Source organism: Myotis myotis, unplaced genomic scaffold, assembly GCF_014108235.1.
Source record: "Myotis myotis isolate mMyoMyo1 unplaced genomic scaffold, mMyoMyo1.p scaffold_m19_p_11, whole genome shotgun sequence".
Taxonomy (NCBI): domain Eukaryota; kingdom Metazoa; phylum Chordata; class Mammalia; order Chiroptera; family Vespertilionidae; genus Myotis; species Myotis myotis.
Genome location: NW_023416315.1, coordinates 19,152,995 through 19,178,089, shown reverse-complemented (window position 1 = coordinate 19,178,089; position 25,095 = coordinate 19,152,995). Strand labels below are relative to the sequence as shown.

At 53.3% G+C, this 25,095-nt stretch overlaps 1 protein-coding gene across 2 annotated transcripts in view; it reads left to right on the top strand.

Moving 5' to 3' along the window:
* Positions 1-25,095, top strand: part of MINDY4 (MINDY lysine 48 deubiquitinase 4) — a 93,102-nt gene that overhangs the window by 27,750 nt on the left and 40,257 nt on the right. For both annotated transcript variants that reach the window (XM_036327699.1, XM_036327698.1), the window contains exons 6-9: positions 12,410-12,468; positions 17,356-17,471; positions 19,850-19,966; positions 21,162-21,250. In XM_036327699.1, coding sequence (XP_036183592.1) covers positions 12,410-12,468; positions 17,356-17,471; positions 19,850-19,966; positions 21,162-21,250 — 381 coding nt within the window. The remainder of the gene's footprint in view (positions 1-12,409; positions 12,469-17,355; positions 17,472-19,849; positions 19,967-21,161; positions 21,251-25,095) is intronic.

The window sequence follows — 25,095 nt, the reverse complement described above, 5'->3', positions numbered from 1 at the left end:
GCCCGTTCAGTGTCGTCCTGATGGGCATTGTGGAGCCGATGCCTGCCCTCGCCGCCCGCGGGGCTGGAGCCGCACACCCACGCCTGGCAGTGCTCGCTGGCCATGTCCTCCCTCCTCACTCTTGGGATGTTTTCTCGAAACCCCCAATCCTGTGATTACACTCACGCCGTGAGGCGCAATGTGACATTTGTTTCCAGGCCAACAGGCGGCTGCCCAACGTGGGTCCAGCGGCTTCACATGGTTTTTATATTTGTTCTGGAAAAAGCTCCAGATACCTTTGGTCAAAGCTCTTCCTGTTGGCGCGTTGCTGGGGCCATTTCCCGCCCACGCCATCCCGCAGGGGCTGCCGTCTGCAGGCCCCGTCACGTCTGCCCCGCGGGGCCAGGTGGCAGGAGGGCCCGGCCTGGAAGCGAGGACGCCAGGGGGTTCTGAGGGCGGGTGCCTCCAGGCTCTGCCTGGGTGATTTGGATCCGGATTTCTAGAAACCAGGGAAGCCAGAGCCTTGCCAAGGGCCCCATTCCGCGTCTGAGAAGTTCCACTGCTAAGGAGGAAAGTGGTTGTGCTGCTCTGATCTCTGTTTTTCCTTCTGAGAAACTCAAATGCTGTTACCTCCTCAGGAGTGAACACTTGCCCTGCGCTGCACGGAGTCCCCACTTCCGAGTCCCAGAGAGGCGGGCCCTGTGCTTCTCGCCTCGGGGATCACGGCAAGTTCCAGCTCAGATATCCCATCCTTGAGGGGCTGTTCCCAGCCACATCCCAGCTCCCTCCTGGACACCCCACCTGCCGGGCCCACCCACCAGCCACCTGTGCTGAACAGCTGGGCGCCCTCATTAGGGGCTGGATGGTGACCCCAGAGGGGTGTGGAGGGAGGAAACCGCGCCCTGGTTGGTACCAAGGGGCCTCACACCCCATTGCGAGTGAAAACGGCTGCAGGAGAGGCCCGGTGGCTGCCCGCTGGCTTAGGACATGTCTAATTTTAGCCCTGGGTGTGCTGGCCCTGGCTGGGCTGGCTCCCCTGGAAGCCCCACAGCTCCCTGGGTGTGTGAGTGGCGTCATGCTCAGTCTGCAGAGCTAACGTGGGTTTCCAGCAGCAGGTTTCTCCTTTTTCTAAGAAATGCCCAGGAAACAATCAGCCCTCTGTGCTTTCGGAGTCGGTCGGCATTTCCTGGAGGTTCCTTCTTCTTGGCGGTGTGCGTGGAGGGAAGAGACGCTCTAGGGCCGGTCTCAGCCGGGCCTTTCTCGGTACCAGCAAGGGGAAGGCAGCGACAGGACTGCAGGCCGGAGGAGACTTGGGGTTAGCTGTCTGGTGTAGTGGGTCCCTGGGAATTCATGGGTCAGCAAAACAACAACAACAACAAAAACCAAAAATCTGGGGGACCAACTTCAGGTTCAGACTCCGACCTTGTGGGGCCTGAAGCTATCACAGTTTGGGTGGCTTTTTTAAAACAAAGAGTATAAAAATATCTAATTTTTGCCAGTTTTACAAAAACAGAAGACTGTGCCAACACACTGCTAGGGCTTCTTATTTTTCTGGCTAAGTAAGGCTATAAAAACAATTTTATAAAATTTAAATATAGCCATAATCTTGAACTAAAAGTCCAGCCTTTGCAATGACCAAACGGAGCCTGTGAAAGATGCCCCGTATTGTGGCTGGTTTTCCTCAGTCATCGTCGGCCACGTGTCACACACTGGCTTGTGCTCCAATTCCCTGATCCTTGATGTCCTCACTTGTGAAAACAGGGCTGGAAGGTCTCTGTGCCTCCTCCCACCAGAGTTGTGCTCTGCAGCGTGTGGTAAAGTAGAAACAACCCCAGATAAACAGTTGTCTATAGGGACAAAGCTACGCAACATTAAACCCTTAGAATGTCACAGAGTCACAGAGAGGAAAATGGGAGCCCAGGGAAGGCGGCTTTTCCCCAGGGCCACTTGGGGGAAGATGTGAACTCGAAAAATAAGTGTTGCCCAGCCAGTGTGGCTCAGTGGTTGAGCATCGACCAATGAGCTAGGACAGTGGTCGGCAAACTGCGGCTTGCGAGCCACATGCGGCTCTTTGGCCCCTTGAGTGTGGCTCTTCCACAAAATACCGACTTCTGTGCATGAGCCACAAAGTTTCAATTGCACTGTACATGCGCGCCCACACGTGGTATTTTGTGGAAAAGCCACACTCAAGGGGCCAAAGAGCCACATGTGTCTCGCGAGCCGCGGTTTGCTGACCACTGAGCTAGGAGATCACAGTTCGATTCCTGGTCAGGGCACATGCCTGGGTTGCGGGCTCAGTCCCCGGTGTGTGTGTGTGTGGGGGGGGGGGGCGGAGGGCGGGGAGGAGGATGTGCAGGAGGCAGCTGATCAATGATTCTCTCTCATCATTGATATTTCTATCTCTCCCTTTCCCTCCCTTTCTGAAATCCATACAAATATATTTTAAAAAATAAATAAAAACAAGTGTCATGTAAGCATAAGCCTCCCCTCCTTTTCTAAAGGCAAATGAACCCAAATGTCTCTATTTTCAAATTGATAGGAAGTTGACCTGGGGCCCAGACAGTATCATTTCAAAGTCACTGCTCACGGCTCTTCTATTAATGCTGGTCAGGGGAACGTTTTATGAGTCAAACGGAACACATTTCATCCCAGGAGTGGTTTTAGGCCACCCCTTGGCATACTGAACCACACAGAGCCGAAGTGGACTCAGTGTTTAATGGGACTCGGAGGAAGTCGGCCTCTCCTGCTGGGCAGCTCCCCCCTGCACATGCTGCCTTTATTAGGACAGTGAAGGTGCCAGAAAGTGGCTTCTCCTAGCAGCCAAGTCAACATCTCCACACAGCTTTCCAGGCCGCTATGGAAACCGGCGGCAACTCTTAGGTCATGTCTTCTAGGTGGCGTGTTAGAACCTTCCCTTTTATAGCTCCGAGCGGTACTTCAGACGCCCTGGGTGTCGAGGTGCTTCTTCCTTCCTGGGGCCTCACACCAGCCTCAGGAGGGCGGGCAGGGGAGCCTTCGTCCCAGGCAGGGCATCCCTTGGTCCTCACTCCACTGCCAGGAGCCCCAACCAGGGGCATCCTCTGTGGTCCCGCCTACTGGGCGTGCAGCCGGGGCTCACTCGGGGTGCGGCCCCTGAGGCCTGGGCCAGGCACCATGTCAAAAGTGTTAAAAACGCCTGCCTCTCGGTCTCCTCCAGGAATGGTCTTAGCTACACCCAGGCATCTGCAGCCACAGCGAAGGGCGGGCGGCACATAGGAACCGAGAGCCACGAAGCCCCGCTAGCTCAGTCCCTTAGGGAAGTGTCGCCAACCTCTCACCGTGCGTTTTGCGTCTTAAGAAAATGCAGTCAGTGCTGCTGACATCCAGCGGGGATAGACGAAAACCAACCCAGGGGACTCTGGAGCCTAAAATTCTCTCTGTGGCTTTACCACCACCCCGGGGCCCGTGGCAAAAGCTCCCAGTCCCAGCCCCGCTCCTGCTAGGGCCAAAGGATTAAACGAGGAGGCCTGGGTTAGCCTCTCCAGCCCTTTCGGATGGATGGCCGTACCCGGGGAACTCGGTCCTCGGCGTCCAGAGGGAGCATCCATTAAACACCAGCTGTGTGCCAGGGCCTGGTGCCAATTGGGAGAATGGGAGAATAATATGCGGGAAGGCCACACCTGGCTCAGTTTTATTTGCCAGTTGTGTGCCCTTGAAGGAACCCTCCCGTCAGATGCCTTGGCGACGGGGGTAGATTTCTTTTCTGTTCCTGGAATGTGCCCGAGTCGGGCCTGACTTGAGGGAGGAGGAGGCCTGTGGACTCGGTTTCGGATCTTGCTCGGGCTCTGCAGGCTTTTGGTCAAGGGTGTGTTCCAAAGGCCGTGGGGAGGGGCCATACGGAAAGATAGTTAAGCTGCGAAATCATCGCCCGAAGAACAATGGTCCAGGAGGCAGGAGTACAGCGTGTCTTCCCTCCTGCTGGATGGGCCGGGCCGATGGCTTTTCCAGGAGGATGCGGGGCCATCAGTGCCCCCCCCCCCCCATCTGTCCTCACAGGATGATCCCTATTTTTGTCCAACCTTCGTCATCATGGACCCGGATGAGAGAGACTTGGGTTGGCAGCCCAATTCCCAATGAAGGTTTTTCACTAGTTTCAGGAAGATAATGTATTTGGGTTGAATTGTTAAGGCAGATTGCTTTCACAGTATTCCAAACAGTGCTTTCTCACAGGAAGTGTCAGACCAGGCAATTCTAGTCAGGTTTTCCACATCCTAAAGGGCAAAGAAAAGAGAGGGGGAAAAAAAAATTCTTTTTTTTTTTAAATGTTGAAGGTCAGCAGAGCTGGCAACTGTTAGAGTCGCTGCACATTGTGGTGGCCTGTGCACACGATGACTTCTCGATAACCCAACCCTAAGGAGACCTCACGCTCGTTAGGGCTTAATTTTAAAACCTCCTGCAGATTCCGAGGCTCAGGGGGGTGGGGCCCTTCCCGATGCCGGACACGGACCCCCTCGGGCTGACTCCTGGGACCAAGGACACGGGAGCCGCCCCTTCCTCTCTGCAGAGCTCAGGTTCCTCATCTGTGAAAGCTCTGCCAGGTGACCCCCACACCTCCTTCCAGCTCCAGCTCACCACGATTCCCATTCCGCACCTCGTCCTTTCTGGGGGAGCTTGGCTGAGCTTCTAGAGGAAGCCGAAGAGAAATGGAGAGCAGGAGAGGGAAAAGGAAAAGATCTGCCCTTCTATAGAGAACTTGGATTAAATCAAAGTTCTTTTTAGATCAGCTTGCCCTCGGGGATCTGCCCGCCTCTCTACGTCTTATTCCTCCCGAAGCTCAGCCTTTGCTGAGAGCCTTTAAGGGCTGTGCAAAGTCACTGCTGGGAAGCAGAAACCAGCAAACGCAGCCACCCCTCAGTGAGCACTGTGGCACCCTCGCCCAGAGGGGCCGTGGCTGAGGACGGGCTGGGTCTGCAGAGCTGAAGCCCAGAATCCTGGATGTCATGGCCCTTGCAGCCTCCCAAGGACGATTCTGGTCACATGGAGGTGGAGACGCCAGGCAATTAGTGTATCCCTAGGCGATGCCCATCTTCTCTGGCCCTGTGGCAGGTCTGTCCAGTCCCCATGTGCACACACTGCTTCATTGCCATCTCACCCTCTGGCTCACTCCAAAAGGATGTTCTGTTTGAAGCTGGATAGTAGCAGGAGCTGGACCTGTGTCAGGAAGCTGGACTTGGGGCGGTACTTGTCAGTGTCGCTCGTCGTGTTGCCTCTAGTGTATCTCTACCGCGGACCACCCGTTGGCGACCGCTGTTCTAGATAATTGTGAATCTTGTGGAATATGGATTCCTCATCTGGCCACTGCCTCCACTGGGAGGCTTCAGGCTTCAGTGTTAGGATGTTCTGTAGGGTCCAGGTACACCTGCCAAGCAGAGCAAAACCCTCTTCTCCCATGAGCCTGCTAAGTTCTTATTTTTAAAATATGTAACGAGTATTTATTTTTTAAAATGCTTTTTCTTATCTATTGAGATTGACATCCCCCCCCCCCCAACCTGTTGGTGTGAATTACATTATTCAATTTTCTAATGTTACAATATTCTTACATCCCCCCCACTTGGTCATAATTTTCTTTGAACTCATGGCTGATGCAATTGTCTATTATTTTATTTCATATTTTTTCACTTGTGTTTATAAGTGTTAGGTTTTTGGAATCAAGGTTATAAGCCTCATTAACCATCACCATCGTCATCATCATCTCAGCTATTCCTGTAGAAATTATTGTGTGCCGGGTACTATTCTTAGTATTTGACATGTTAACTTGTTTAATATCATCCTCTTTGGAGGTAGGACTATTATTAACCTCATTTTATGGAGGTTCATGATGGCTAATATTTCCTGTCGAATTGTTCTCTTTGTTATTCTGTAACAGATAGGGTTATCAGGAATAATGCTTTTTATCCCAAAGTCTATTTTTATCTGATAGTATTTAGCTACGTTGGCTTTAAAATTGTTGGCATGCAAGTGATTGGTTTTTCCCATGCTTTCCTCTTCACCTTTTGGGTCGTGTATCTTGTGAACAGCATGTTGCTAATTTAGAGAGTCAACCTCAGTGTCTCTTTTTGCTGATGAGGCTAATTTATTTGCTTTATTATAATTACTGATATACCTGAAATCATTTGTCCTGCTATATTTTATACTTTAATTTTGCCACACTTTTTCTTTTTCCTTCCTTTTCTTTTTTTTTAAGTTAATCATTTTAAAGATAACAATTCAGTGTCATTGAGTACATTCACGACGTTGTGGGTTTCATTTCCTTCTTCCGCAAGTAAATCCTGCAGTAGTTCATTCAGTGAAGGTCTGTGACGGTCAACCGTTTTAGTCTCTGCCTGAAAATGTCTTCATTTGTCCTTACCTTTAGCCTTTTGAACATTAAACATGTTGCTTGTTTACGTCATTGCTGCTTATCTTTTCTCTAAGGTGTTTCTCATTGTCTTTGGTGTTCCAGTAGTTTCAGTAGGACACTCTGGGTGTGCACTCATTGTCACACGCACCATTTGATGCTACTTTGTTTCTCTGGATTCCCGGCCGGTAAGTTGTTGGCAGTTGTCTTTTTAGTAAGTTCCTTTCATGCGTTCTCTTTAGCCTTTCCTTCTGGGACTCCTTCTAGAGGGGTAGTGGACTTGAAATTTCCCCTCCCTTTTTTTCTATTTGCTCCTTCAGATACTTTTCCTCTCTTTGACTGAGTTGCATTCTGAGTGATGTCATCTGATAGCTCCTAGTCATCTGTTATCTCTTCACTGCATCCGGTCTCCTGTTTAAGCTTACAAAGAGTTTATTCCCAACTTTTAAAACGTTCTAACCTGTAGGAAAGTTGGAATAATAGTACAGCGAACACTTATATAACCTTCACCTATCTTCAACAATTCTAAGATTTTGTCTCATTTATTTTTTCCTCTCTTTTTTCTCTCCCATCTTAGTTATACGGAGTATGTATTTGTAGCACACACACCTATTTGAAAGTAAAATCCAGATATCATGACATTTACCCCCAAATATTTCAGCTAAGGATAAGAACATCCTCCTACGTAACTACAGTTCCATGATCACACCCAAGGAACGTCACATTCATTCAGTAACAGCTAACATGAAGCCCATAATCAGATGTTTTCCAAGTGGCTCCAGAATACCTTCTAGGCTTGAGTTTAGCATCGTCATGTCTCTCCAACCTCTTTTTAATCTCAAACAATTTCCCCCCGTTCTTTAGTTTCTCATGGTGAGTGTAGTCTTGTTGACCACACTCTAGATATGTCTATTTTGTTATTAGGTTTATCTTAAACACCTTTGACAAGGACAGCACACATACGATGCTGTGCATTTCCTGTTACATCACGCCAGGGGCCCCTGAGGCCAGGCGGCTTTATTTTTGGTGGTGCGAAGTTGGGTCACTCCACGAAGGTGCTTTCTCCATCGTTATAAAAGTAACCTCCCTTCTGCAATGAATAAGGAATCTGTAACTTTCAGGCTATTATTAACCTCAAAAACCTTTCACCAGTGGTTTTAGCATCCGTCAGTGCCCTTTGCCCATACTAGGAGTTTATAAAACGGTGATTTCCTAATTTTTATCATTCTTTTTGATTTATTAGTTGATGGGCATTCTATAGAGAAGACCTTTCCATTACCTATCGCTCCTCCCTTCCTCTTCTAGAAGCAGGCTCATATATTTTAAAAAATGTATTAAATATGTTATTGTCCATCATCATTATAATGCTCATACATTTTTTAATTTTTATGAGACAATTTACTTTTTACAGCTGCCAGTTTTTTTCTCATAGTCTTTTTCTTTTCTTATGATTTTCATTTCATTTTTAAGAAAGCTTTCTCTAATATCTCAAATTACAAGTCTTTTAGATTGTTGTTCTGTTGTCTCGGCTTCTTGGGAGTCCTGCTTGCTGTTTTAGCCGGCTTTCACTTGCGGTGCATCCTTTTCTGATACATTTAATAGGTTTTTGTTTTGAGCATATTTTCAGTGGGGACTTTACAGATGTCTCTCTCCTCTCCACACGTGGGAATCTTGCATGGCCCTCCTTGTGGAAGTGCCCCAGCTAATTCTACATGGCTTCGGTTCTTGTGCCAGGATATCATTGGCTTGGGAAGTCTTATGTCGATTTCTTGTATTCTGGATTCCTGTGTTCCATGAGTCAACTTGGACTCCATTCACACTGGGTTCTGCTTCCATCAAATATAACATACAGTCAGTGATCAACATCTTCACTCTCACGGGATACCTTTCTTTTGGAATCCATAACTACATTAGCCGAGCATCCAGTACCAACATACAGGAAAGGTCATCTCATCTGGTTTTATGTGAAGAGCTGGTGTGATATTCTGACCATAGGGATACATAAGCCGCAGAGCATCTGCAAGAGTAGCATGGCCCGGCACGACCTCTCAGAGCCCTGAGCCTGGTCATGCCCCACAGGGAGTGGGCACGCTCAGGCTTCCCCAAGGCACAGACGAGGCAGCGGATGCCACAGAGGGTAAGTGACTTGCCCAGGGTCACAGGGAGTGGGGGGAGCAGGGATAAGAACTCCAGCTTCCGAGTGGCTCTTTCCACCAAGCCGAGGTTCAGTTACCCAGGGATTGGGTCCTGGCCCCAGGTAGCTCTGAACCCCGCAGTGCCCTGGCCTTGCCTCTCCCTTAGGGCACAGGGAGGCTCTTGGATGGGAGTGGTGGTTCGGCCACAGCAGGCGAGCTGGCTGTCTGCAGCCTGCTTCCCATGGATTTATTAGGAGCACACTTTGACACAAGTCTCTGGGTTATTGGCACAATCATCTTTTGAAGAAGTGTTTTGAATCCTTGATTTATCTTTTTGTCATTGTTTTTTCATAATGGTTTTCATTCAAAGGCAAGAACATGCTTTTAAACTGACCTTTTAAACTTTGTAATGCTCATGCCACAAAGGGACACATGAAAGGAACAAAGGCGCATTCCCGGGTGTGGACTTGCTTGAAGTCCCCTCGGTGATGAGATCCGGGAAACGGCACAAAGCATCTGAGCGGGGCTCTCGCAGCTGATGGATGGCGCCCGGTGGAAGTCCCATGACCGGGAGCGGCCCCGCTGTACCCTACTAGGGGGAACGCCACCCCACCCTCTCACCACGACTCGTGGCCACCCTCGTGCCTCATGGCTTTGCCCTCAGGAGCCCGGGGGGCCACTTGGGAGGTTTGGACTTTGTCCCATGGTCCACAGGAAGCATCAAATAGAAGAAAGAGCCAGCAGCCTGGGTTTGAGCCGTGGCTCTGAACATATAAGTTGTGTGACCTTATGTGAGTCACCCGGCCTCTATGAGGGTCACTTGATCCTCAGCATCCATCTAGGAGCACTGCCTCGATGCTGGGCGCAGGGGACACAGGCGGCCGGGAGAATCCCAGTCCTTTGTTCCTCTTCGGTTACTTCTCTTACCACGTGCATTGCTTTTATTAGCTCACTGTTCTGGAGACTGAAGTCTGAGACCACTTCCCCCGGGCTACAGTCAAGGTGTTGGCAGGGCTAGTTCTTTCTGGAGGTTCTAGGGAGACTCTGTTTCCTGCCTTTTCCACCTTCTAGTAGCCACCACATTCCTTGGCTTGTGGCCCCTTCTTCCAACTTCCTAGTACATTCCAACCTCTGCTTTCGTTGTCGCATCAGCTCTCTTCTCTGTCAGATTTTCTGTTTCCTTTTAACAAGGTCTCACCCAGGTAATCCAGGGTACCCTCCTCCATCTCAAAATCCTTAATCCCATTTGCGAAGCCCTTTAGACAAGCGGTCACCAACTTTTGGACCTCACGGACCACTGGTTGCTGACCGCTGCTTTAGACCATATAAGGTACCATTCACAGGCTCTAGGGTGTGGATTTCATTGGGGGCCATTGTTCAGCCTACCACACCACCTCATATTGCAATTTATGTCTGTTCATTTTACAAGGCTGGGTCTCCCTGGGCAGGGAGACAGGCCTGCCAGATAAGTGCCACATGTTTGCTGGGTGAGTGATTGACGAAATGAATGAATGCATGCTTTGGAGTTGAGAAGGAGGTGACAGCCCAGTCGGGATGTAGAGGATTAGTGTAGGTTTGCCAAAGGGCGTTTTAGCTTATAAACAGGTATAGAGGCTCGGCTGAGGAGTTTGGCATGGAGGGAATGCAGGTGGCATGAGGGTGCAGAGCGGGATGAGCTTGGGCGGTGGGTGGCCAGGTCATAGAAGGCCCACAGGGCACCCTAATGGGCCTGGATATTATGTTATAAGGAAGCAGTATGTGTGGGTCTTTGGGGTCATTGCCTGGGTTCAAATTCCTCTGCTGCCACCTACTTGCTGTGCAACCCGGGGAAAATTACTGGCCCGCTCTGAGGCTCTGCAGTGACACCTCACAGGGCCCCTCTGAGGAGCAGAGGGCTTTTGATACTTGCAGACACTCAGTGCAGTGCCTGGGGCAGCCAAAGGATCAGGTAGCATTATTTGCTGTTACATCGCTGTCATTTTTATGAAGATGATTATTGATGATGATGATGATGATGATGATGATGATGATGATGATGATGGGGTCCTTTGAAGAAGGTCAGCCCGACAGCAGTATGGCCCGACTTTCCTTTTTAGAAAGATGCCTTTGACACCCATATGAAGATGTGGGGTCCCCACTGGGGGGTCCTGAAGCCAGTCAGGACTCTGTTGCAGTGGTCTGGGTGAGAGATGAGAAGGCAGAGAGCAGAGATGGGTACCCGAGAGGCCTCACCGCCCTGGGATGTTCCAGAGATGCCCGGGCATGTTGTCTGCTCGCAGCGGGCCAAGGGGGATCCTAGCGCCCATCAGGCACCTGCGTCTCAGGCATCGCTTTCAGACAGCGACGCTGACGTGCAGCAAGAGAAGGGCACCTCGTCTTAGTCTCCAGAAGGTTTAGACAGAGGTGGGACTCGAGTCCTTGGCCTTTAGTGGCGGAGCTGGTTGGGTGGAGGCTTCTGATGTGAGTGTGGGGACTGGGGAGGGTGGGTCTGACACAGCCTCTGTGCTGACCGTCCACCTTTCACATCCTCTGCCGCCCGTCCATGCCTTCACACTTCTTTCCAGCTCCTTCTGTCCCCATTCCCCACGAGGATGCCTGCAGAATTCTGGTAGCCAGGGGCATAGACGGGCAGTTTTGAATGGAAGAAAATGGCTTGATGAGTGGGGGAGGCCAGGAGAGGGGGAGGGCTGCCTGGAGGGGGGAGGGCGAAGAGCTCCGTGTTCCAGCACCAGCGTAGGAGACCCGGAGAACAAGCAGGAGTGCTCGGGTTTGGCACTGCACGTCCCGGGCGACCCCCCATCACGCCCCTTCATTCATCTTCAGGAGGAAGCCAGTTCAATAGGACCCACCGTGGCAAGATTGCAATTGTTACTTCAGTCATATCTCACCCTGCAGGGATGGTGGAGGAAAACATATTTCAATGTCACCATCAAAAGAGCTGTCAGTTTAACATAGCAAATGGGTTTTCAGAGAGTTATGTCATGTTGTTATTTTTAATACATTCTTTTTAGAAAATGATTTTGCTTTACTTCAGAGGGATGCCTGTGGGAGGGCAAGAAAAACCTAAAGAGAGTTAAATACAGGTAGATCATTTTAAGAAAGTTCCTCATGCATACACCTGAGTCTACCCGTCAGAAGCACAGCACAGGTTCTCTGGTACATTTTTAAAAAAGTATTTTAAATATATTTTTAAATTGATTTCAGAGAGAGCAAGGGGGAGGGAGAGAGAGATAGCAACATCAGTGATGAGAGAGAATCACCGACCGGCTGCCTCTCGCATGCCCCCTCGTGGGGATTGAGCCCGCAACCCAGGCATGTGCCCAGATTGGGAACTGAACCATGATTTCCTGGTTTATGTGTGGACGCTCAACCACTGAGCCACATTGGCCGGGCTCTCTGGTGCATTTTAAATGGCTGCTGAAAGCTTTACAGGAAAGCTGGAGAAAGGAAACAAAACAGAGATGAGATGAAAACAATTTGTGTAATGATTACAAGAACTTGTGTGTGTGTATGTGTGTTTCCCAGCAGTATCATGGTGACATCAGCAAATTAACTTACATTAGGTTCTTGGCAAGTGTCAAGCTACATTGTGATGTGTGTGTGTGTGTGTGTGTGTGTGTGTGTGTGTGTGAGAGGGGGGGGGCGTGGGAGTATGTGTGTGTGTGTGTCTGAGAGAGAGATGGGGGGCGGTGGGAGTATGTGTGTGTGTGTAACAACATTGAAAGGCACCTTGGAGACTATTTGGTCCATCCAATATGGAACCTGTCGCCCAGAGAGGGAGAGTGACCAGTACAAGGCACACACAGAGCGAAGGGCCAGGCTGGGGGGAACCCGTCTCCTGAACCCCCTCTAGCGCTGTCTGCCCTTGGTATCACTCTGCTGTCCTCCCCTGGTACAGTGACGTTTTCTTTTTTTCTAGGAAACATCAGGTACCAGTGCCCTGCAAGGTCGATGATGAGCTGGGGGCCCTGCAGCTCGGTAGGTGTGACTCTGGCCTCCGGGCTTTGCCCGCCAGGGCCCAGGGGTCTTCTCGTGCTCTGCCTGGGAGGTGGCGGGCGGTGGGGCCCTCTCTTGGCGGGGCGGGGGCTCCTTTCTCCCCCCTGACCTCAGGAAGGATGGCTGGCCGGGAGCAGAGCAAGCTCCTGTTTGGTTGCTGTCTTCTTGCACCGCCCATCTTTCCCTCCTGGAGAAACGTAAGAAGTCTGTGCATTTCTGGGTCCACCCTGGGGGCCCGAGGAGCCTTTTCTGCATTTGGAGGTTCTTAGGGCCATTCAGAACCCACAGAGGCCTCCAGAAGATCGTCTCAGTCAACATGTTGGCCCAGCTGTGCCTGGGAAGTCCATTCCCATGCAACACTTATCAATGTGTGATTGAGGTGACATAAGAGTAGGGAGGTGCATAGGGCACGCTCAGCTGTGTGCATTGCGCGTATGTAGACCCCCTAACTCCGCATGCACGCGTTAGTCTTGAAGCAGTGTTCCCTCTTTCTGTAATTCTCTACCCTCCCCCCCACCCCCGCCCCGCCCCCCAGGTGTGTCTGCAGGGCTTGCCAAAGGCAGTGGTAGATGGAGAATGACAGCTGCCCACCAGACAGCGAGGATGGGGCTTGTGCCTTTTACATTTGCTCTTCTGGAAGCAGCGATCTACCTGTGGGCCATTTGGCACATAAGAGCTGTGCACACACTTTCCTCCCCGTGTAAGGCTCCCTTTTAAACTGAAGCAGAAAGCAGGGTCCTTAGAATTGACTGTGAGACGTGCCATCTGAGGCTTTGCTTTGAAGAAGTTGAAAGGCAGGGCAGGCCTCTGAGGGAGTGTGTATCCTGCTTTGCTGCTCCAGAGGTGCCTCAGGGTTTGAATCACCAGGAGGGGCAGGTGGGGTCGCTGGGCCGCCCGGGAAGGCCCTTTCGGTGCGCGGCTGTGCAGACAGGAGCAGACCGGAGCACGGAGCCAGGAAGCGCTGGCGTCGGAGCCTTTCTAAGCAGCCTCAGTGGAAGATTTTCCTCTGAGAGCCCCTCCTGTCTGAACATAAGGCGAAGCCGTTGGGCCTTCAGGTCCCACGGGCTTCTCGTGGAAGGAAGGCTTTTAGCGAATCTCCCAGAACCCGGCTCTTTGAAGCACGGGCGTGTTTTCCAGAGGGAGGCAGCCCCGCTGGGGGCTTAGAAAAGGAGGAGATAGAAGAGCCCATGGAACCCGTCACCCAGAGAGGGAGAGGTTTGGGCGGGGGCAGAAACAGGAGCCACATCCGGTTAGAGGAACAGCACGCTCTGCCCACCCAGTTCACTCTCCTGGGTTCAGCTCAGGGGCCGCTGCAGGAGGGGGAGGGGAAGAGAGGGCCTTCCTCCTTGCAGGCAGGGCTGGGTGGCACCAAGGAAGAGAGTGGCCTCCACAGCAGCGCAGGAAGCACACACCCACAGTTCTGGGCCACTGCAGGTTCTGTGGCGGGTTCTAGAAGTTTCCATAGTGAGGAGGGATCCAGACTGGGCTGTGAAGGATGGCAAAGTCTTGCCAAGTAGAGGTGTGAAACGAGCCTCATAGACAAGGCCTGGGTGTGAGAGAGGTTGGCTTGAGGCGACCTGCCCGGAAGGGAAGCGGTGGGGTGCTGGGCGAGGAGGACGGGAAGGAGGGCCATGCTGGGCAAGACCTGTGTGGAGCGCTGTGCTGGAGGGTGACTGAATGGTCAGCCAGCAAGAAGAGGCTGTGCTGGCCAGCAGCGCTTGGGCTGTGGGGGCCATCACTGCGGGGGGGGGGGGGGGCGTAGATTCTAGGAGTAAGAGCCTGGACGTTGGGAGACTGGTGAGGGCTCTGGAACAGTCCAGAAGAGGTGATTGGCCCTGTTCTATATGGGGAGACCTGCTCAAAGGAAGAATTACCTGCCTCTCCCCTCTGCTCTCAAGACCCTTGCGCTCTTCTCCATTCTAGCACTTAATGACCTTGTATTACCCGTTTGGGGCTCTGTCTCCCCTTCTAGGCATGGATCTCCCTGAAGGCAGGGACGATGTTTCAGGCATCACCCCTTCTTGTCCCTCATAATCCCTGGCACAAGGTGAATAAAATGCTTCATGAGCAAATAGAAAAGAGCCTGGCTGGTGTGCTCAGTGGCTGAGCACTGAGCCATGAACCAGGAGGTCATGGTCTGGGTTGTGGGCTTGGTCCCCAGTAGGGGGCGTGCAGGAGGCAGCTGATCAATGATTCTTCTAATCATTGGTGTTTTTATCTCTCTTCTTTCCTCTCTGAAATCAATAAATATATACACATATTATATATATACAATATATATTATATATACACATTATATATATACAATATATATTATATATACACACATATTATATATATAGACACATATTATATATATAAATATACACACATATTATATATATATATTTATATATATATAATATGTGTGTATATTTATTGATTTCAGAGAGGAAAGACAATGACATTCTCCTGTAACAGTGAGGGAAAGGGTGGGCAAGGAGGAGACATTCTGGAGGCAGGATGATCCGGACATGGTGCAGTGTGGTGTGTAGGGAAGGGCCCCTGGTGGAGGGTGAGGATGGAATCTGCTATCGACCGAAACCTGAGGGGTGCTGTGCTGAGACTCGAGCCGGGGGTGTTGGGCACTTCCAGGAAATACCCATGGGCACCTGGGAAAAGACGGATGGGGCCTCTGTTATATATTACCCTCTACATATGGTTTCCTCCAAGGGACAAATGAATGGGATAGGAAACCAAATCCCTTGCTTCTCTTTAACCGGATATCTATGCCAGGGCCTTAAAAATAGAATTCTCAAACCGCCGGCATTGCAGCCGGTTTTGTCTGCTTGGCCAGCATGTCACTCGACGGTGCTTTGTTTTTCCCTTGCACGGCGGTCCCCGCCGCATCTGGGCCCGCGGCCTGCTATGTGGTCCTGAACAGGGGCCAACGTCCTCCTGGCAGAAGCCAAGGCGGGCTGCCTCCTCCTGGGGCCGCCACCCGCTCTGCCTCCCCTGGGCCCCAGCCTCCACCCCCAGACGGTCCATGGGACCAAGCACAGCCTGGTGCAGCCCGGACAACCCAGACTAGACAGAAGCCTCCAAGCAGGCTTAAATATTGCCCCTTCTTTCCCCCAGGAAACAATCTGGCCCAAGGCATTGCTAGGAGCCCTCAGGCCTGGGGGCATCACTCTTCCTCTGTTTTGGGCCTCTGGGCTCTATAGTAGAGTTATTTCTGCTCCTCCAGCAAAAATTCTCACTATCGACCTTTGCAAAGCCTGCCCCCCACCTCCTCCTCCTCCTCCTCCTCCTCCTCCTCCTCCCTCCCTCCCTCCCTCCCTCCCTCCCTCTTGCCTTTCCTTCCTTATTTTCCTTTGGCCCCACCCCCAAACTCCAATGACCCTCTCCTCCATCAGCCACCATTCTCATGTATTTAGTTGATATCTTTTTCTTGTGCATGTCCTTGAAAAATGTGTAGTGTTATCTTGTGTTCATGTGTTTGTAATGGATATAAACCTCCTCTGCTTTCTTACTTTCTCTGCCCAATGCCATGTTTTTAAGCCCCTTGCATGTTGCTGGGTGAACATCTGGTCTTTATTTCAGAGTGTGTTTGTAAGGCCATGGTCACGGTGGCTTTTCAGAAACCCTAACTATGAAAGGTTCTCATTTAAATCCCTGACTTATTAAAGCATTCTTTTCAGACTGAAGGTAGACTCTGTCTCATCTTGGTGTACCGAGCCCCTAGGCCTTGGCCTCATGCTGTGCCTGGCCCTCCGCCAGGGCAGAAAGGGAGGTTATAGAATAAGATATGAGACTTGTGTCCTGGGCTGTTGGCCTTTGGAAACCATCTCTAGAAGATGTGGGGCAGGGACAGTGACATGTCTATAGTCCTAGAGGCACAGAATTGTGGGAAAGAATGTCCATATCTATTCGGTGTGGTGAGCTTTTACATGACCCTTTAACCTTGAGGAAACGGGAAGAAAAACAGGAGGCCCAGAGGCTCTCTGCAGACAGTCGGCTTTGCCAGCATAATTGCCTTGGGTGGTTTTCACTGGGGCCTTCATCTGAGGTCTGGGAAGGGCTGCGGCCCTGGGGATGGAGGGAGGGAGCTCGGCCCCGGGAGGGCACAGTCTGGTGCACCAAGGCTTACGCAGGGCCTGTCCTGGCCTCAGTCACTGCAGCTGTAGGAGACTGTATCTGGGATGTGGCCCATCCCTGCTGGCTGGAGGTCCAGGGACATCTGACTGGCAGGAAGGCAGGCCAATGAGCAGTCGGCCTGCGGGTTTATCCCGTCTCTGCCAGTTCCCATCCATGTGACTTACCTTCTCGAAGCCTCAGTTTCCTCATCTGAAAATGGGAGGGGCGGTATGATAATTACTCCCTCGCGGGGCTGCTATGAGGCTTAGGTGATAAAACATGAGTAGTTAATAAATGAAAGCTACAACAGTGATGGTTTGTTATTATTTTATCAGGAATGTGGCATTTCCTGTGCTAATTCTGCCCTCTTCAAGTTTGTCCTCAGGGGACACACTTGTGCATCATGCCCACCTTCCCTAAGAAATGTGTCTGAGCAAGGCTTTTCTGGGCTCGACTCGATGGCTTGGGCCCCAGGCACTTCTTCCACTGTGTGCCCACCAGCAGAGCTTTCCAGGGGACCGTAGCCGTGTCCCAGGCCAGCAGCCCTGTGGCAGGGGCCAGTGTGGGGTTTGGGCATGGAGCAGGGGTGACTCGCTCTGCCTCCTTCTCCCAGGGGAGAGGCGGGCGGGGGGTGGGAGGGACCGCCTTTCACTCAGAGCCCTCGGAACTCATCACACCCTTGGGGTTAAGCGACTTCACGCTCTGCTCTCCGTGAGTTATAACCAGGAGCTCACGCGCCGCCTTCTCTTTCAGAGGATGTGGAGGATGTGGAGGACGAGCCGATACGGGAGGAAGTCACTCTCGCTCCAGTCCCATCAGCGCTCAGGCTGCACATAGCGTCAAAGCCAATCGGCCCCTCAGTGGCAAAGGCAGGTGCCGACTTAAAAGTGCGAGTTGATACATCTCGCTGTGAATGGGTGTCAATGGGGGTGTGTGAAATGAAGACGGTTTGATTAGAATTGGTGTGAATGAGGTGATCTTGATCTTTGTGGCTCCATCCATCTCAGTATAGCCTCTCAGTCGTTGTTTAACTGGGCATTTGGGTGGGATGTAGAAGAAAACCTGAATGAGAATCAGGAAAATGGGGGCCTAGTCCTGGCAGCTCCCAACTCTCCCTGAACCGAAAGGTCTCAACCTCCTCCCATCAAACGCTCCAGGGCCCTGCTCTTTTGTCCCTGAGCAGCCCCATGGCATCTGCAGTGGCCCCAGAGCTGGGGTGGTCATGGGATAGTTGCCCTCATTAGACTGGCCCTGCTCCTGCACTCGTCTCTGGGCCCAGGCTGGTACCAGTGAGGAAGGGCAGGGAGGCGTCAGCAATTCTTCAGCACCCTCTGGGCTCGCACCCTGGTCTCCTCGAAGGACCCTGGGACCTAGGGGGCAGGTTCCCGGCTTTACAGCCTCCTCAGTAAGGTGCCCAGGACTCCATACCATCTCGGCTGCCAGGTGGCCTCACCCTGCCCCTTGGCCGTGGGATGAATTCTGCTCCTGCTTCTGTCACTGGCTTTTCAGCCAGATTCCAGGAGGAAGATGTAAACTCCGGGACACAGCTGACCCCCTTCTCTTCCTACTCCCCAGATCACACACAGATCAAAAGTCAAAGATTTTTCTAGAGTGTTTCCCTCCCCTTCCTTCCCTTTTCCTTCCTTCTGTAGAAACCACAAAGGGTCAGAGGCGTGCTATGGCCCTGACTTTGGGGGAAGTGCTCTGGCTGTCTGTAGCCACTGGGCTGTGGTTCCAGACCACGGAAGGGTCCTTAGAGGCCGTAAGAGACCACTCAGCCATAGCATCTCCAAGAGCAGCTGGAACACCTGAGGCCCCACAGAAAAGGTGGGTCCAGGGCTTCTGGCTCTGGCCCTGGGACCTGGGCCCTCACAGCCTAGCTGGGGGCTGTCCTGTGATTAAGAGAACAGACACGGGCTTCAGCCTGAATACTCAGGTCTCTCTGGTTCTAGGCTCTTGGGAAACTAGGTTCAAGTACATGGATGGTGGTAGTTGGTGCAAGAAACCTACCCTGACAGATGACCCTGCTCTCCCCCCAACCCCCATCCTGTGCAGCCAGCCCTCCTTTGATGACATGGGGACAAATGCTCTGTCACAGAGATTTTCCTTGTACTTCGTGAAAAGAAAAAAGCCATGTTAGAGAGAAATAATCGGAGCTTGTGGGAAAGATCTCAGCCAGGGAGGGGGTCTGCAGAGGTGGCCTCGGAACCCACATGCTGGCATCTTCAGAGGTTCCTGATGTAAAGCCATGGCGGAGAGCGAGGAAGTAGCCAGCACGAGGAGTGGGCATCCGGGGAGAGGCTCTGCCTTCCTGTCCAGGGGCAGGCAGTGGGGAGGGGTTGGCACTTTCTGGGGCTCTGGAGGGTGGGGCTTGAGTTGATGGGAGCTTAACTGTGAGCTCAGTGTCAGTCAGAAGTTTAGAGAAGACAGAGCCTTGGGAGATGGTGGGACCACCTTCACTGGGTGGTTACGGTGTTCCAGCCAAGATCTTGGGGACCACTCTTGGGTGGTGGTGTTGAGGAGATTCTTACATGTGGAGAGGGTTATACCAGCGCAGGATTGGCAGACTTTTTCTCTAAAGACCTAGACCTAGGGCCCAGCTCACAGGTAGTATATTTTTGGCTCTCAGTTGCAGTCGCTCAACTCTGCCAATGCCATGTAAAAGCAGACATAGACAGTATGGTAAACAAATGGGCATTGATGGCTGTGTTTCAATAAAACTTTATTTATAAAACAAGTGGGGGCCGGATTTGGCCTGTGGGTTTGCTGAGCCTGTCCTGCAGCACCAGTTCTCAGCCTTGGCTGCACACTGGAATCTCCTGGGAGGTTTACAATTACAGACCCCGGAGCCTGACTCCCAGGGTTTCCGATGCCGTGTGCCTGGCACGCGGCCTGGGCATCAGGACCGTTAAGAGCTTCGTAGGCGATTATAATGTGCAGTCAAGAACTTCCAAGTTCCCTTGTAGAACTAACATTTTGTGTCTCACGTTTCCTCTAAGGAACCTAAAAAGGTTTTGGCCTGGGTCAGCACACGCTGGTTTGGATTACAGATGTTCCAGAAGACGACCTCAGGGCTGATTTTATTTCCTCCAGTGTGAGAAGAATGGGTTTGCAAGATAAAAAGAAATAGACAGCTTTCCTGAGAATGGACGGCCCTGCCGAATCCCACAGCAGCTCCTGTGGGAACCCCTGGGCAGGGCACTGCTTACTTTCAAAGCAGCAGTAAAATGCTCTCTTCTCTTGACAGGACATGAAGACCCTTCTGTTTGGTTCCAGCTTTTGCTGTTTCAATGAAGAGTGGAAGCTGCAGAGTTTTTCCTTTAGTGACGCAGCCTCGTTAAAATACGGCATCGTGCAGAACAAGGCAGGTCGCTTTCGCGTTTCCCCAGGACCTTACTGCAGGCCCCTCATGGGTGGGGGTGGCATGCATCCCAGCTGGTTAAACCCTATGAATGTTACCTGGGCCGTCTAGTGCCGGCCAGCCCCACATTTGCTGGTTGTCACCTGGCAGGAGCTCGGTGGCTGCCGAGCAGGACTGAGGCGCCCCCCTTCCTGTGAGCACTATGGCGCCGGAATCCCCGCATCTGGCGGGCACCAGAGAGCGTCCTTATTAGGCTGCGTATAGAGAAATGGTTTTTCAGGATAAGGGAGACTCGAGGCAGGGGGAGCCTGGACAAAGCGGGGGGTGGGTGGAAAGGGGGAGGCCATGTGAAAGTCCAGTGGCTGCGGAAAGTGAGAAACAGAGGTGTGAGGGGCGGTGTGATAAGACAGAAACACAGGTGCATTGTGGCAGATTTGAACATGGCTTATACCTATCTCCCAGGATGTGCACTTTAAGGGCCCAAAGGTCCTGTCAATCCCGCAGTTTAACTGGGTTCCATTTCTCAAGGCCCAGGAACCTCCCTCTGCCCCACACCGCATGGGGAAGAACCCCAAGACAGCCAGCTCTGTCCCCAGTGTGGCCACGCTCAGCACCCCCACAGCCTGCTGCCCTGTCAGTCCTTGACTTGTCGATGTCTCTAGGGATGAGCTCTTCGGGAGCCTTCTCAGGCTGACGTGGGAGGGGACAAGCCACACCTATTGGGTGCTGCAGGCCTCCGTGGGCAGAAGTGAGCACATGTAAGCGGAGGCTGCAAAGGGGCGCTCTTCAGTGAGGATGGTGGGGCGAGGCTTCCTGGAGGAGGTGGCATCCAGGGTGGGCCTTGAAGGCCAGGGAGGCATTTGGCACCCTCTGCCCATGGACACGGACACGTTTCCCTGGGTGACTGGGAACCTATGGTGACGTCCCTGGCTGGTTGTGCAGTCACTTTCCTCCCATCAGACATTGCCGACACCCTCCTCCCTCCAGCGATGGCTGCCTGGGCCTTGGCCGTCCCCTCTCTGTGACAGGGGGTCAGCACAGTGTGGAAGGAGCCACCATGTCAGAGACCCCTGTTTCCGAGGTCGGGCTTGGAGAGGCCCCGTGGGCTGTCACCTGTGGGCAGAGCTGGTTCTGTAGGAACGGACGGCTTTGCCCTGGGCCACTTCCTGCTGGCACTAACGGGTGCCCTTCGTTGCAGGGTGGCCCCTGCGGGGTTCTGGCGGCTGTCCAAGGCTGTGTCCTGCAGAAACTGCTGTTTGAAGGAGCCGGCGACGCTGACTGCACTCGGTAAGTGAGCGCCCATTCCTGCGGCCTCCTTCCCCAGAGGCTGCCCAGTGTCCAGGACCACAGGCGGGGCCCGGCGTGTCCTCGAGCTGGCGAGGGGAACGGGGGCCGGTGAACACGGCCTGTGGACCCGGGAAATGAGTTGTGTGCATTTGTCTAGAGGCAGGGAGGTTGCTAAGTGCTGTCCACCTAGCCATCGGCTGTGGGACGGCGTCGGAACTGGGGCCACCCCCCCTCCAAAGCCGCGTGCAGCAGCCCGACTGCCGTCCACACCCACCCACCCCGCTGACCCTGCCCCAAGCCCAGGGCTCGCCTCCCTCCCGTGTTACCTCACCTCTGCCAACGTCCCAGCCCCAGGGAACTGGCTTCCACGCCCTCCTGCCACCTATTTTCCAGCTCACAGATCGTGTGCACACGGCACCGCAGGCTCACTCCCACTCACTCGGCAGACTTTTCTGGACATTTCTGTGCAGGCACAAGATAAGGAGTGTCGGTGCTCCGGAAATGCTCTGCCGGTGGATGGATGGCTAGAGAGCCGGACTCCTGCCCCGTGGGTGGTGCAGAGACAGAGGATGGCACGGTGCTGTCCGGGCCGGCCCCACGGCCTCAGGAGGAGCCGCCTGCTTCCCTCTCCTCCCTGCGGGCCAGCTACTAGCTTGTTGTTTTCGTTGAAATAGGACACACATGCAGAAAAACGCACAATCCAATTGCTCGGCTCCTACGCATTCTGCTTAACGAACTGTCGCCAAACCACACATGGCGACTGCATCATCCAGCACCCCGAGAGCCTCCTGCCAGGAGATGGACCCCTCCATTCTCCTCCCCAGAGTTGAGTTAAACGGACTCTAAAGTTGCGGTTTGGTTTTGCCAGTTCCTGAACTGGAGTGGAAAGCACTTGTCTTTTAAACTCGCCGTCTCATCGCCTTTTTTAGTTTTTTGAGATTGAGTGCTATAAAGACAACACAGCCCATTCGCATTTGTTCAGGTTCAGATTCCTGGGAGATGGCGGCTCCCCAGCCGGTCAGCCAAGCTCGGTGCAGATGAAACTCTATGCTAGCTTCGGTGCGTTTGCCTTAGGCAGGGTCCGAGTGAAGGTAGCGACTCCTGCTTGGCATTTTGTAACTTGTCTAATAGTGGAATTTGTCCAGTTGCTTTACAAAGTGATAACCAGAAGTGCTGACCATGAGCACAGCATCACTCTAATCAGCACAGCAACAACTCACTGGTCCTTGTTCTATAGACACCCCGCCCGCCCATTCTCCCAGGTCCGTCCCTCGCTGCCTCCATGTGTCGGACCCTCCATGGCCTGCTCTGGGAGCCCAGCTCAGCCGAGGGTGGGCAGCTTGAGTGTCCGTCGTGGGCAGAGAGCCTGCCGTTGACCCTCCCTAAGACCAGCACAATGCGCGATGTTCAGGAGCGCTCCTGGCTGGCCAGTGCGATGTGCTCAGCAAGGGCCCCTGGCTGCCTGCAAGGTGCAGGGGCTCCCTCTGAGCACCCCGTCCCCACCTGCCTCGCTCCCTTCCTTGCACTGGAAGGAAGCGTGCAGGGAGGACTTAGCAGGTGCTTGGTGGAAGATGGGGCTCAATGAGACAGCCGTGGCCTTGCCCTCATGGCTCCTCTAATTGAATGCAAGAGCCAGACAAATAGACAGGAGGCTACAGGGGACATGCAGGGCGCTAGGGGTTCACCTGGACGTGAGGAGGGTCGGCAGCTGCTGGAGGAGTGACATTTCATCTCACCGAGAGCGGGGGATGAACAGGACTGATTCCTCTTCTCACACCCCTCCCACATGCCTGTTCCTCCCTCAGTTTCCCTTTCCAGCAGATGCCTCATACTCCTTCCGGCCTTTGCTGGCTTCTCACTGCCCAGAGGCCATGGCTTCAGGGAGGCCTTCCCAGACCTCCCCATTCAAGACAAACCCCGCCTGCCTCCAAGCCCCCGCCCCCGATCAGTGCCCTGTTCATCCATGGTGCTACCTGTCATTGTCCACCCACAGCTCGCACCTCAGACACTGGCTGCAAGAGGACCCGGGCCTTCCTGGGCTGCCTGGCCCACAGGCATCCAGCCCAGGGCCTGCTCCACCGGAAAGGCCCTCAGGACTTTTGTTGAATGAAGGTGTGGACAAATGCACAGTTATCCAGACTAACAGGGAGGAAAGGGGAACGGTACTCCGGTAAAGAGAACCATGTGTGCAGGGGCTGAGGGCGGGGACAGCAGAGCCGAGAGCTGAGAGTGGCCTGGGATGGCCAGGGCAGAGTTTGGAGGGGCAGGATGAGACTGGGGCTGGCGGAAGGGTCAGGGCCAGGCTGCCAGAGGGTCCTGGGGGCCTGGCCGCCTGCTGGGGTCAAGCCTTGGCCTTGGCCCTCGGGGAGAAGTCTTACAACTCCTCTCAGCCCCATATCCCTTTGGAGCTGCTTTTGAACTTGGACTCGGGCTTCTGAGAAAGTTGTGGGTCAGTAGTCGGGGCAAGGCTTTTAAGTTGGTGCCAGGAATGCTGTGTCTGCCCGGGGCACTAGGCAGGCTTGGTTCCTTATTGCCCACTGCATGCCTACTCAGGGGATGTGAGAGACCCCCGATCCAGGCACAACTTTGGGGTTGAGCTCTGCTCTGCATACCAGAGACAAGAGCCAGGGCCCGGGAGGCAGGCAGCCATCCAGGTTGGGGATGTGGGTGGAAGAAAACTGTGCAGCTGCGGGAAGTGAGGTTCTTCCTCCCACTCCTCATGGTCAGCCCCTGGCACGAACTCAGGCCATTTATATTGACAGGTGTCTATCTGTTTAAGCGCTGATTAGATGGAGAGCCTCCTGGGTTCAGGCTATGACTTGGGTCGAGCAAAGGCCAAGGGAATGAGCGCGGGCGACGGCGGGGGGAGGGGGAAGCCAGCAGGATCCGAGTTGGTGCTGTGCTGAGGCAAGGCCCTGTAGGTCAGAGGCCACGGGAAGCTGCCTTTGCCAAGCTGGCCTCAGTGCAGCCTGTAGGTTCTGAGACCCGGGGTGGGGGGTGCCTGGCTCTGTGCTCCTTAGCCTGTCCCCAGGCTGGGGCTGCTAAAGAGAGTGTGAGACTGGGGCCTAGGGACCTGACATTGTGGGGGAGCAGGGCCTCACCATCTCCATCTGCGAATCTGTCCTGCCTAAGGCTGACTGCAAACCAACACCTCTGTAAATCCCCAAGGGCTGTGCGAGTGAGTAGGACCATGGGTGTCTCTTGCCAAGGTGCATATGGGGAAACTGAGGTCCAGAGAGGCAAAGATGCTTGCCCAGGGTCACACCTGGCATCCGTGGCAGAGCCAAGCCTGGCACGCGGCGCCCTGCCTGTCGCTCACACTGCTGTGCCCTAGAGGAGACTTGGCGATGGGAGAGCCAGAGAGGTGGGGAGGCCTGAGCGTCCTGGGTCTGAGGCTCCTGAGTGCTGGACACCAGATGGCCTCTCGGTGACCAATGGATGGCTCTGTGTTTTATGGGAGGCTTCTCGACAGACCCACCCCTCTTTCCTAATCTGGAAAAAGTCAATAGAGAAGAATATAGACGAGCACAGCAAGTACCTGGGGCCCCCCTCACCTGGCATCTCTGCAGGGACTGCTCTCGGGCCCAGCTCCTCTCTCGGGCCCAGCTCCTCTTGAAGTTGATTTATTGCTTCAATTTTAACACTGATGGATGGGGTCCTTGATGATCTCGCACGGGCTGTGTGCTGGGTTGGGTGTGAGGCCTCAGCGCTCCCTTCTGACTCTGAGATTCCAGGATGTCAGAAATGACCCGGCTTAAAAAAAAGGCGGCACATGCCTTCTCCTCAGGAACCCGGGCACGGCCCACCTCGCAGCGCCTGCAGCTGGCGGCTCGGGGCTCAGCTCC